The following is a 14,355-nucleotide window of genomic DNA, read 5'->3' on the forward strand; positions in this document are numbered from 1 at the left end:
ATGTGTGTGTGTATATATATATATATATATATATATATATATATATATGTGTGTGTGTGTCTGTGTGTGTGATATATATTTTGTAGGTTTCCTTGGCATGTAGCCAGACCACCTTCCCTTTTCTAAAAGTGGTCTTTTTTTTCTTTTCAGCTGATGCTGTCTGAGTGGCTGGTTGATGTCCCAAATGACATGGCTGAAGACTGGTTTCTTGTGGTATGTCCTGTTGGAAAAAGATGCCTCACAATAGCTTCTAAGGTAAAATTCCAGTTTGGCAGTGCATTCTTACTTTTAATAGAGCTCCTCCCTAATTTTTAATGTTTAGTTCTGTAAGATTTTAAATCTGGTCGCATTGTGTGCACTAGTTTTGTGTGTCTGGTGTGTCAGTTTGGAGTGCTGTCCTAAATATTAATTCCACAGCAAAGCCAACACCAGTTCTGCACTGACTTTGGAGTGCTATTTTTTTTTAACTTAACTCATTACAGCCGAATGTGCCTCCAGGCTTTTCTGCAGTTACATCCCACTGACACCTCTAGGCATCAAATATTGCTTGTTCGCATTTGCATTAATAATTCCAAACTCATAATTTTATTGATATTTGACCTCTGTCTAATGCAGCTAAAGAGATATTGAATATTATTTGTATACTGATAATTTGTATTGTAATAATTTTCATATTTCACTAAATGTCTCAACTTCCAGGTAACAGAACTGCATAGTTTTTTATAAAAGTTCATAGGTGTGTGAAGAAAATTCTGCTTTCAGTTATGTGTCCTGCTTTAATGTTTACTGAGATATCATAAGCTGTTTATACCACATTACAAAGTTAATGTTCACTGCGTTTGTCGGCTTATAAAATCCAGTTTAAAGCATCAAAGTGAATGAATGCCACTAATGTAAATATTAATATATCCTGAATAGTTCGCCATTTACAGATTTCTAGTAACACGGTTCCAGAGGTAATGAATATTTGTTTGAACTGTAAGGTGATGACTTTTTTTTTTTTTTGTTTGATGGCTCAAACCACACCCACCGGAAATTAAAGTTCACACTCAAAAGAGCTGAACTGGAGGGGAATGAGTTAACACACACTGTTCTGCATTTAGGGCGGTGAGTTTAGAGGTCAAATCATGTCCCAAGTTTTGCTTTATAGTTCTGTCTTTATTTGTTCGTATATTTTATGAAAAGTGTTCCAGGCATAATTGCATTCCCTTTATCTGGGATAAAAATAGGAAGTATTGCTTTATCAGAATTGTGCTATAGAGCTGGCATTATGTCAACGAACTCTGAGAAAAACAACTTCTAAAACAAAAAAAGCACCTTTATAGAATCATCACTTGTGACACAGGCAAGCCGCGGTAGCGTTGTTGCCTCACAGCAAGAGGTTCTCCTGTTCGATTCTCTGCTGGAGTCCCTTCTGTGTGGAGTCTGCATGTCCTCTCCACGGTCAAGTGGCCTCCAAAAGACATGCGTGAATGGGCATGCCTTAGCTGAAGGTTGGGCGTCAGGCTGGCAACTCGGCACCATAAAAATCTACTTGCCAATCATTAGTGGACCGTAGTTCCGCTGTGGCAACCCCTAACCAGGAAAAGCCGAAAAAACAAACAAAAACTTGTGACACAGGCAAATTTACATTTGTGCAATAATAATCAAATTGTATTAAATTAACATTGATAAACATTATACTTCACATATATTGTTATATATCGTATCGCCTAAGCAACATTTCATAAATGATTCATTTCTTGCCCCTTTTGTAAGCAAGAAACATCTTTATTAAACCGTCTCTGACGAAATAAGCAATCACGTACTTTCTTTGAGAACTGTAACAAAATGTAACCATTTTATAGTTTCATTAGTATTCCCCTTTTTTCAGTTTTAAAACAGGGTTGCATTAGCATACTGGAAAACAATATTGGAACTTTGGAACCTTTCATCCATCAGCTTGTTTGTTTTGTTTTTCTTTCTCTTCATGCTGTTTTTCAGTGTTTTAATAGGACCCATAAAGTACAGAATGTACGAAATGAAACGTAGCCATCTAGATTTAGAGAACCACTTGACCCATTTATTTTTAGACATTTTATTTGTATTTTTTTAATTTATTATTTAATTGATGCAGATACTGCTTGCTGCGTATTGTATCCTGTGTTTTTTTATTTCTGTACATTTGTTTTCATTAGCTGTTACTGCTGGTTATGGGCTGAAAATATGATTAGCAAAATCCGTATGAATAAAAAGATAGCAGGATCCCACCAAGCAGAGAATTGTCAGTAGTAAAATGCTTCCACTGGTCCCCACACAATAAAACAATCACGTTGCCGTTGTGAAGCTTTATTAGTCATTTATTCACACACTTGGTGCTTTTGTCATTTTCACATCAACCAGGACTTCATCAGAGTGTGTGGCAGTGTTATAAATGAGAGAAGAATGTATAGCATTATTGATGCTTGTTCACTACTGGTAGTGAAAGGAGCATGGGACCTCTAAAATTGTTCCATCTTATTTCGGACTTTGGAAGTGGGCTCTTGCAAATGGTTTTATCTTGTCCACACAGCTAAAAACTTTAGTGTATACATTTTCAGGACAGTTGTCATACAAGACCCTTCTTTAGCATTTCTTGTAGCGGAGGTTAGAGAAATTGTTCACCATCACAAATTCCAGTTCTTTCCATTAATTCTCCTTGTTTAGATCTTTTTGGCAGTCATTGCATGGAAATGCGTGCTTTCACCGATGAAAGGAAGGAACATGGTTAAGGTCTCCTGGTGTGTTTTAAGTGCCTGTGATGTTCTGAATACAAAGAAGGACTTCTGTTTGCCCTGCATGTTGTGTTTTGGTCTTTAATGTAATGTCTCTAACTCTCTTTACTGTCAAAAGTCTTGTACCTGACTTATACCTGCCAGTTGAGTCCTTCACTTAAATAACTGGCTTGCAGAATTGGAATCTGGAAGAGGATATAGGGAAGAGAACCACTTTAATGTAAATTATGAAAGGGCACCCAGTATGTGGACTCTTGGCATTGATACAGATAGGTATAAAGTTAGGGGAACAAGTGATATTCTTCATATGGATCACTGTTGGGGTAGAATTCCTCACCAGTGGGAATTAGCCACATGCGGACATTTGCCTATCTAGCTAGACTCCCAGAGCTCTGGCTACATCTTGGAGCAAGCCAGCTCCTCCTCCTAGAGAGGACATGTGACTGTGTCTGAGGTAAAAGTGGCAGTTATTCCATGCCATCTTTAGTTCTATTTGTGCCACAGGTGTATGTGATATGGTTCTCACCCCAGAGATGCTGTTCAAAAAGATTCTGCAAAACAGCTACTCATCAGGAAAATCCTTTTTTCTTTTGTAGCTACTGTGTTTTTTGCTTTTCTAATGACATTTCCAGGGAAATGTGTGGTGTTTGTATGTGCATCTTTAGACTGTTTCTAGCACTTACAAAGTGTTTCTTTTGGTTTGGAGACTTCTGCCATGTGGCTGGTTAATAAACTTTCATTAGTTTTAGAATATGAAATATAAAGGAGCCATTCTTTGAGCATGGCTAACTCAGAAGAAGGTAGAGGTTACATCTTCTAGGTTTTGAACAACCTCTGGCATCTTGAAAAATTCTTACCCATAAAAAGGTGCATAAAAAGACTATTACCACAAGGAGGTTAAGGGGAGGTGGACCTTCAGAAAGCATGCTGAAGAGCAGTGGGTTGCTCACATTATGCCTGAGACGCATCCTCTAGTGAGGCAGTTTCTTGGCACCAGATAATGGCATCAGCTACTCCTGAAATTCTCAAGCCAACCTCTATAGGAGCAGACCAATTGCAGAAACTAACATATCTTCTCTGGCTAAGTACCAGATTCTTGGTATTCTAGAAGATGAAGTTTGAGCCACCTTAGTGTTGTTTCTGTGCTTGCAAGTTTTGTAGCATTCATGTAAAAAGTATCCGGACACTGCTGCCTTTGTTGCTTTAGAATCTAGGAAGAAAACATCCAGTGATCCCAGCAGGTTAGCCAGAGGGGCCCTCTGAGTAGAGCCTTCTACTCCTCAAAGGTCCTTTATCTTCTGTAGAGGCACATATTCATGATCATTGTCCACCACTCATACCATTAGACAGAGTGTCCCGGACATCATTGTCGGGCCTAGACCTGCAAAGTTTTCAAAGAACTGCGAAAGATGACAAAGCTCACAACAAGGCCCTTCGTAACATTCCAGATCAGGTGTGTTGAGCTTAACAAAAGAAAAAGGGGTACTTCCACTCCTAAGAACTCGAACAATGACTCCTCTTCATCATCAATCCTGTTTTTCCTATTTTTCTATATGGAGTGTGGGTATCACGGCAACTGTTGCCATCGGTCTTAGTTCCTTGCCACTACCCTATCTTCTTTGAAGCCCTCTCACACAATCCATCCATCTCTTTGCTAGACCCCCTTGTTTCCTCTTGCCTTCTTTCTGTCTGTCCCAAATCATCTTCACTAAATTGTCTTTTTGCTTTCATGCACATGTCCAAAGAGCCATCATCTGATTTTTGACCTTCTGTGCAATTAGAACTACATGAGCTTCTGATCAGATGTCCTGTTTATTCCTCTGCCCCACAGTATGCATCTTACCATCTCTCAGGCACTCGTCTCCATCACCACACAACTGACTAAAAAACAAATAAAAATAAAAAAAAAAAAAAATAAAACTGCAACAGGCAACCAGAGACCAAATGATATTTATTACAAAATAAAATAGGTAAGCACTTTCATCCACTTGAATAGATTTCTTCAGACATTTAAAAACAATCATATGATCCAATTTATAGTCTCTGCTATATCATGTGTTGTAATGAATGTTTAAAATTGTAAAGTGATAACGTCCACAATTAAATGCTTATACCTTTAACACAATAAAATTAAACTATTGACTAGATACATATTATATATTAATGTTGTTGTGTCTGTCTGCTTTTCCCGGTTAGGGGTCGCCACAGCAGAACTCCAGTCTGCTAATGATTGGCAGTAGATTTTTACGTGCCGAGTTGCCGGCCCTGACGCACAACCTTCAACGAAGGTATGCCCATTCACACATGTCTCCACACACAAGACGCTCTAGCTGAGAATCGAACAGGACAACGTCTTACTGTGAGACGACAATGCTACCGCAGCACCACCACCACAGTAATACTTATTATATATTAATATCAGTAATAAATTCACAAAATACAACTTAAATAAGAATGAAGATGAAACTAAATACATAGACTCCCTTCTGATCACTTTTCATATGCCTTAATTTTCAGCAAGCTGTTAATACTGACAACTTCATGCAGACTTGGCAAAGCAGAGGTATTTAAGAAAATCTGCCACCATAATTCCCTTTGTTCCAAAATAATAGACCAAGGGCCCCCTCTAGGGTCATTCTCAACTTGTTCCAATATGAAAACCCCAAAACTATGGTCATTAAATTTTGCCAGGTGTTTGTATAGACCATTTGTGGACTTCTGTTTTTTTTTTTTTTTTAATCTCTTAACAATGCTCATATATGCACTGTTTAATTTGCCATTCATTTTGCCCACATAAAATGATGGACAGTATTTACAAAGAGCAATAGAAACATACCCTTGAGTTTGGCAATTGTAAAGTCCCTTGGGTCTGATCTTATTATTCACTTGGATCAGCCCACTTTGTAGGGACAAAAGAATAGCCCCTACTAAATAAATCAGCATGTTCACTGGTAACAGTAACAGCACTATAATTATAAATGTGAAAATCCTTTGAACCATTAGAAGTAATAGTAACAGTACCTGTATCATCTACTGTAGATAACCATTCTGTCTCTGTCTGTAGGAAAAAGACCCACATCACTCTTCTTTGATCACCACATACAATGCCGATAGTACTATTGTATTTAAGAGTTGGAAACCGATGCATTATAATAGGGAGGTGCTTGATAAATCTTGGAGCACACACGAAAATTGTTTATAAACCTGAGAAATCCTTTAAGAATATGTTGAACAATGGGGTGATATTTTAGGAAAGATGAACAAGTGTAGGGCTTGTGCACAGTGCCATTTGATTTGGCAAGCAGATGAAATTCAAGTGAATAATAAAATCAGACCCAAGGGACATTACAATTGCCAAACTCAAGGAGTTGTTTATATTGCTGTTTGTAAATGTTGTCTTATCATTTTATGTGGGCAAAACGGAGTGCAAATTAAAACCGAGCATATATGAGCATTGTTATGAGATTAAAAAAATAAATAAATAAATACAGAAGCCCACAAATGCACTGTACAAACACTTGACAAAATTTAATGACCATAGTTTTGGGTTTTTCTTATTGGAACAAGTTGAGTATCACCTTGAGGGGCCCTTGGTCTGTTATTTTGGAACAAAGGGAATTATGGTGGCATATTTTCTTAAATGCCTCTGCTTTGCCAGGTCTAAATGAAGTTGTCAGTATTAATAGCTTGCTGAAAATTAAGGCATATGAAAAGTGATCAGCAGGGAGTCTTATGTATTGTTAGTTTTAACTTCATTCTTACTTGTATTGTATTTTGTGAATTTATTACTGATATTAATGTATAATATGTATCTAGTCAGTTTTATTGTGTTAAATCTATAAGCATTCAATTGTGGATGCTATCACTTTAACATTTTAAACATTCATTACAACAAGTGATTTAGCAGAGAGTATAAATTGGATCATATGATTGTTTTTAAATGTCTGAAGAAGTCTATTCAAGTGGATGAAAGCGCTTACCTATTTATTTTGTAATATCGTTTTGTATCTGGTTGCCTGTTGCCGTTTTTTTTACTCCTTTCCATCCCCTCTGACTTCAAGTTCACTGCTTTCAATGCCCAGGTTTCTGTACCATACAGTGTACTAGTTGCACCTCTGTTGGCACACAATACTTTTCAGCCTCCTTGACATTCTTCAGTCACATACTTCCCGTGACACTTTTTGCCACAGCCCCTCTGATTATAGCCTTGATCTCCTTGTTCAGACTTCCCTTCTGATTATAGCTTTGACCTCCTCATTCAGACTTCTCTTCTCCTCAACCACCACTCCCAAATACTTAAAGCTGTTAACCTGTTCCTCTATTTTCCTTTGTCTCAATTTTTAACTTCTTCATGCCTTCAGTTTTGCATTCCATTCCCCTGTCATTTGCTGAAGTTCTTATTCAGAGTCTTCCTGTAATACAACATTGTTTGCATACAACAACTTTTTGATCTGTCCCCTCAGACCTATTTTATTAATGTCATCTCTGTCTCCAGTGGGCTCTGACCTGAAACCTGTTGCACACCCACTGCCACTGCGAACCTCTCTGTGAGTCTGAAAACTGTCCATATATCTACCATTGTGTCCTTGTACATAGCCTACACTAATTTTACCAATGTTTCTGAGACTTAACCATCTCAGGACTGCCTGAATCTGCTTTCCTGGCAGCTTGTCATATGTTTTCTCAAGAGTCCAGGAATGCCCAGTTGGACTCTTTCCTCATCTTTAGCTTCTTTTCAATTATCTGCCTCACTGCAAACATCAGGTCTGTTATACTGATTCATATCCGAACTGCTAATCTCCCATTGTACTTTCTACTAATATGCATATTCTTTTATGAATCACCTTCTCCAGAACTTTCATGCAGTGTGACAGGAGTATAATACTACTGTGCTTACCTACTGAAGCTGCAGATATCCAGTCTGATCCACATAGCTCAGCAAATGGAGAATCGTGCTGTGACGGAGTGTGGGAACGATGCAGCTGCCTCTGCTTTTTGGGCTGTGCTTACAGTATCAATTACATGGAGGACTGCATGATTAAGAATCCATTTCTTTGCAGAAGACATAGGGGAAGCTGCTCAGTACTCCTTTTGACAGTAATTTTCTGTGTTGTCTCCAGCCCAAGAAATATTCAGAAAAAAGGGAAGACTGTGGAAGTGGTTAAAAGTCTCATCTCCCCTCCCCCAACCATACCAATGTACACTTTGAACTACTCTTGGAAGCACTGGCTTTTCCTACAGATGATAGACTTAGAGGTCAGCAAAAACGAAGGTGGCAAGGTAAGAAGGGTAAGTTGGGAAAGCATCAAGGGGAGCAAACCTGCATTAACATCCCCCTATCCATTACTACCCAGTTCCCTCTCTGTGCCCAGATTGGAGGCTGTTTAAGCTTTCTTGAGGACAACTAGTCAAGGATCACATTAGGCAGATTAGGTCCTTAAACATCATTTCATCTGGATACAGGATCGATTTCCAGGCCTTCCTTTCCTTCATGAAGCCCCCCCCCATTCTGGAAGACCAGATTGCTAGCCATTCTTATCTTCAAATGGCTTTTTGCAACAGGGGACCATTGAGGAGGTCTCCAAAGTAGAGGAGGGCCTTGTGTGTGTGTTATTTTTTTTGTTTGTTTTTTTTTGGGGGGGGGGGGTTCTCCTCCTGATTTTTTTTCCTGATTCTTTAAAGGGGTGTATCTTGGAAGACCCATCTTGGATCTGCTAGGCTCAGCCTCTTCTTAAAAGTTCCCAAATTCAGAATGCTCAACTTGTAGTATCTCTCCTCTCCTTAATCATACCCTGGGTACCCATAGTCACATTAAACCTAAAAGATGCCTTTCTTCATGTTAGTTTGCAAGGAGCACAATATTGTTTTCTCAGTCATAGCTGCAAACTGCCATTTCCAGTCTGCCTTCTTCCCCTTTGGACTCTGTCCTACTTTTAGGGTGTTTTATAAATTGTCTAGTATTATTGGTGATAAGAATGGAGGTACTTCACAAATACCCTTATCTAAATGATTGTCTTCATCACATTCAAGAAGAGGAGCTGCAGAGGAAGATAAATTTATATCTTTGGATTGCCTTCAGAATCTGGTGTTCTCAGCATCCCCAGCACAGCAAGAATTTTCCTAGCTGTCACCTTGGCCTCACTGCTGAATGGAGGCCGAAGTGTACTTAAGCCCTCCAGCAAAAGTCATTTTCCTGGAGGATGTTTTGCAACATGATTCAGAAGAACTGCTTGACATTCAGGAAGTTGCTCAAGGCACTACGATGCTTGGTGTTGTTCACCTCTATGGTAATTAAACAGGACTTTGCATTCAGAGAATACTGTGGTATCTAAGAGCACTTTGGAAGTAACATTATCAACTATTAGTTAAGGACATTACAGTCCTCCTTTGAATCCAGAAGGAGCTGGTTAGTAGAGAAGATTAAAGAGAGAGAAGAATAACTTGTCATTTTCCCAGCCCAGGTGCAATCAGTCCATGACAAATCATGCCTCAGACTTGGATTGGAAAGCCCACACAGGCAATGTCAAGGTTGCAGTCACAGACAGGTGGATCCAAACTCAAGTCTGCATATCAGTCTCAGGGAAATGTTGGTGATTAGTCTTGGCCCTCAGGGTTCTTCAACCCACATGGAGACCAGACTGTTGTCACTCCTGCATATCAGTCTCGGGGAGATGTTAGTGATTAGTCTTGGCCCTCAGTGTTCTTCATCCACATGGAGACCAGCCTGTTGTCACTCAATGCAAACAGCAATGTGGTATATAAACAAGGAGGATCATTTTTGTACTCCCTCTGCAGATTAGCAATGGCAGACCTAGACACTAGTAGACATTTAATAACCTGATGGTAAAACACAATCAAACACTTATGTCAACACAACAAAGATCCAACCAGAGGACCTTCACCCGTAGGCAAAAAGGTGGACTCACACTGCACTTTATTGTTTAAAACACATCCAGCAGTTAAGTGCTTTCATCCCAAATGGGACTTCATCAGAACTACTCTGAATGTAAAAAGCTTGCTTAAATACACTGAGATTACATAACACAAATAATCCATTAATTTAAAGGAAAATGTTCAAAAGGCCAACATTAAAATTAACTTCATCTAAAAATGATTTTCTTAATCAATAGTTAAGCTCTTTTGTCCTCAGGGTTATTACACCTAGACTTAATCAGTATTATCAGTTTTAAATAAGACACAGATTTGAATACATCCTCCTATGAATACACACAAAAAAATTTTAATCAGAACACCTCATTAGTCATCTACAAGTAAGGAAACTTTGTCTCAAAATACGCACTATAAGAAGTGATTACCATGGAACTAAGGATTTTAGTGCTGGACCCCAGCGGCGTAGTCCTGCGCGTTTGTTTTGGTTCATCCACATCTGCAGGAATGGAAATGGTGCATTTCATTGGACAGTGCATTTTTAAGTAATGTCAATGCATGTCTAAACCAATGTTTAATATTTTTTTTATTGTGTGATTCTGTAGGTGAAGTAGTTGGCTCCTTTAGCCCTTTCCAAACAGACTGAGTCTCTTGAAACTAAAATCACTAAGTTTCATACTCTGCACCTTGACAATGCTCATCTGCTGGAGTCCTTTAGATGCAGGCATATTCCCAAAGGTCTCAGATTGTACAAATTTCCTAATGAGATAAAAATAAATTCCGACTTGTATAGAGCTAATTGACATGTTTGATAGAAATGGAATGGACTTTAATGATAGTGTTTATTAGAGAGAATGAGTGCTCTATGTGCAAATTAAAAGAAGAAATTAGTAAATTGAATCATAGTATATTGAATAGTGTACTTTTTAACACTTTCAAAAGTGTCATAGAAGGTCTTTTTACAAGTGTTGATAAACATTGTGAAAACATAAGGGCACGTAAGAGCAAAATATTAAGAGGCAATCATGAGTATGAGTCCAAGGCAGCTTACCCTATCCCTAAGGATACAAAAGGGAAGGTTAGGTTAGACAAGGGGGTAATGTGAATGGAGATAGGGTAACCTCTGTTGCTGTCAGTGATTTGGAAGTTAACTACTTCCATTCCTATTGGTGACCCTTTAGAGTTCCCACATTAAGTCGACCTGAGAGGTTGGTGTACAGGAAGAATGGTTGCCCCCAAGAGAAGGTGTTTTACCCCACGAGAAGATGCAATAGAAGGGAAAGAAAAAAACAAGGGGAGAGGAAAGGAAGGAAAGAATGTTAATCAAAGGTCCTCTTATTGAGCATATGAGGATACCGTGCTATCTAGAAATGGTTTTAATATTTTTAATTATTGTCATATGGGCATTAATGACAACTTTTTTTTAACCTTTTTGATAAAGAGCTCAGTTTTTTTACCATCAAGATGCCAGTTGACCCCGCTAGGTTGTTAATTCAGTTAGTTTTTTTTTTTTTTTTTTTACTATAGTTTATCTGAGCAAGAGAGGTTGTTGTTAAATTCTTTGGTTGATAATCCTGGTGTCGGGATGATGAAACTAGATGTCATTTGGTCTGTATGGATATGATGGAGTACATTAGCAAAATGCATTTATTATTATTGCATACAGAAAAGTATGTGTTGTGTTACACAATGAGATCAACACAATGGTACGCAAATGTTTATTTGTTAACTTAATGCAGGGATTAATTTCACCAAAGTTATTTTGTTTTTTGGTTACTTCTGACCCTGTTGGTTCTATGCTAATTGCTATTCCAAAGGTCCACAAAAATATTTTGGATACGTCTTTAGACCCATTATGTCTGCCCAAGCCTCCAGAACTTGCCCTTTGTTTACATGTACTGTGGATATAAAAAGCGTACACAACCCCTGTTAAAATGCCAGTTTTTTGTGATATAAAAAATGAGACCACAATAAATCATTTCAAAACTTTTCCCACCTTTAATGTGACCTATAACCTGTACAATTCAATTGAAAAACAAATCTGTTAAGGGAAAAAATATAAAAAATATAAAACATACAATAAGCTGGTTGCATAATGCACACCCTTAAACTAATACTTTGTTGAAGCACATATTGATTTAATTTACAGCATTCAGCCTTCTTGGGTAGGAGTCTATCAGCATGGCACATCTTGACTTGGCAATATTTGCCCAGTCTTCCTTGCAAAAGTGCTCCAATTCTGTCAGATTTGAAGGCATCTCTTGTGCACAGCCCTCTTCAGGTCACCCTACAGATTTACTATTGGATTTAGGTCTGGGCTGTGGCTGGGCCATTCCAAAACTTTAATTTTCTTCTGGAGAAGCCATTCTTTTGTTGATTTGGATGTATGCTCGGGGTCATTGTTATGTTGAAAGGTGAAATTCCTCTTCATCTTCATCTTTCTAGCAGATGCCTGAAGGTTTTGGGCCAAAAGTGACTGTTTTTTCGAACTGTTCATAATTCCCTCCACCTTGACTAAAGCTCCAGTTCCAGCTGAAGAAAAGCAACACAAAGTATGATACTGCCATCACCATGCTTCACCGTGGGGATGGAGTTTTTTTGGTGATGCAAAGTGTTGTTTTTGCACCAAATGTACCTTTTGGAATTGTGATCAAAAAGTTTACCCTTGGTCTCTTCAGACCATAACACATTTTCCCACATGCTTTTGGGAGACTTGATGTATTGTTTTGCAAATTATAGCTTGGCCTGGATGACTTTCTGTGTAAGAAAGGGCTTCCATCTTGTAACCCTACCCCATAGTCCAGACATATGGAAAATATGGGAGATTGTTGTCACATGTAGTACGCAACCAGTACTTCCCAGAAATTCCTGCAGCTCCTTCAGTGTTGCTGTAGGTCTCTTGGCTGCCTCCCTGACCAGTTTTTGTCTAGTCTTTCATCAATTTTGGAGGGATGTCCAGTTCTTTGCAACGTCACTGTTGTCCCATATTTTCAACACTTTTTGATGACTGTCTTCACTGTGTTCCATGGTATATCAATGCTGTGGAAATTTTTTTGAACCCTTCTCCTGACTGATACCTTTCAACAATGAGATCCCTTTGATGCTTTGTAAGCTCTCTGCAAACCATGGCTTTTGCTGTAGCAGGCAACTGAGTAAATGTCAGGAAAATGTTAATAGGACAGCTGAACTTTATTTGGGGTTAATCAGAGTCTTTTTAATTGATGGCAGGTGTGTACCCAAGAAGACTGAATGTTGTAATTAAATCAAAAGGTGTTTCAACAAAGTATTAGTTTATGGGCGTGCATACCTTTTCAACCAGTTTATTGTATGGTTTTTATTTTTTATATGCTTTTCCCCTAACAAATTTGTTTTTCAGTTGAATTGTACAGGTTATAGGTCACATTAAAGGTGGGAAAAGTTTTGAAATGATTTATTGTGGTCTCATTTTTTTATATCACAAAAACCTGGCATTTTAACAGGGGTGTGTACACTTTTTTTTATATCCACTGTATTTGATAGGTCATTAAAAGTATTCTGTAACGACGGCTACCTTCTTAAAGATTCTTGAGATTTTTTGGAAAAGTTAAACACCAATTTTTGGGATAAAAACATCGTTTTGGTTGCAATCAATTTTTTTTTCTTGCATCCCTAAAGAAGAGCTTTTAGGGAGGCAGTGTTTAAGTATACCTTCTTTAAATTCAAGGGCTGTTCTCCCAACAGAGGTCTTGGAAATTGTGTTGAACAATATGTGTATTGTTTTTGAAGGGAGAGTTTTTTAAACAGAGTGTAGCAGTGGGTGCAGCCAGTGCCTCCGTTTTTGCCAATATGGTGATGTTGGTATAAGAAAAAAAAATGTATGTGGTCTTCCAAATATGACCATTACCAGAAACTGTACATACATTTTAGACAACGTATTTAATTTATGGTAGAAGAAAGACTAGATTATTGGATTTTATAAATTATTTATGTAAAACTACTCATTTTTTAAGGTTTACACGTCAGTTTGATTATTTTTTTCTGAGAACTCTTTTGGATGTAACGGTGACTAAAGCACTTCATGGATTTACTTTTAATATTTTTAGGAAGACTACTTTTTTTAGTAGTTGCCTGCACTTTTAACAGCTGCAACCCAGTTCAGTTTGAGAAATGGTTAAGGGCCATCTTGTGAGGGTAGCACAAATGGCCTCTAAATTTAATTTCTTATAAGAGGCTAGGTATTAGCTATATTTAGCGAAAGGAGATATCCCTGTGCTTTTTTTTGCAAAACATAAGCGAAGAAGTCACTCTGTTGGGCAGAAGGTAAACTAGAAGTGAGCTGACAAAAAAGGAAAGATGATGGTTGCTTAAGCACTTCCACAAATTTGAGCAGGACTTTTATGATAGAATATAATTCCTTGTCCACTGTGGTTAATAAAAATGATCTGATGTCAATCTTCATTCATCCTTGACCTTTGGGTACTGTGTTCTGATCCATGGAACTGGCTCTGCCTTTATACAGCTCGCACCAGGCAGCTCATTGCCGTCTTTCAAAACCCTTCTTCCTCTGGCCTCAGTTACACTCAGGGGAATTTCTAAGAGCTCTGGCATTTGTGGCCTCCACTATTCTTTTACTCCCACTAGCCAAACTCCACATGAGAAAGCTGTATTGGTTTCTAAAAATCAGTTTGGTTTCAGCACTCTTTTCCTCTAGATTTCATAGTCACTCTTCTTCCAT

At 38.1% G+C, this 14,355-nt stretch overlaps 1 protein-coding gene across 1 annotated transcript in view; it reads left to right on the forward strand.

The window, feature by feature from the left end:
• Positions 1 to 14,355, forward strand: part of SNUPN (snurportin 1) — a 645,353-nt gene that overhangs the window by 227,662 nt on the left and 403,336 nt on the right. Inside the window, exon 3 of the mRNA XM_044077234.1 lies at positions 151 to 255. Within this exon, the coding sequence (XP_043933169.1) occupies positions 151 to 255 (105 nt within the window). The remainder of the gene's footprint in view (positions 1 to 150; positions 256 to 14,355) is intronic.

The sequence above is a fragment of the Protopterus annectens genome, chromosome 7.part0 (genome assembly GCF_019279795.1).
Source record: "Protopterus annectens isolate FY-2018-M chromosome 7.part0, PAN1.0, whole genome shotgun sequence".
Taxonomy (NCBI): domain Eukaryota; kingdom Metazoa; phylum Chordata; order Ceratodontiformes; family Protopteridae; genus Protopterus; species Protopterus annectens.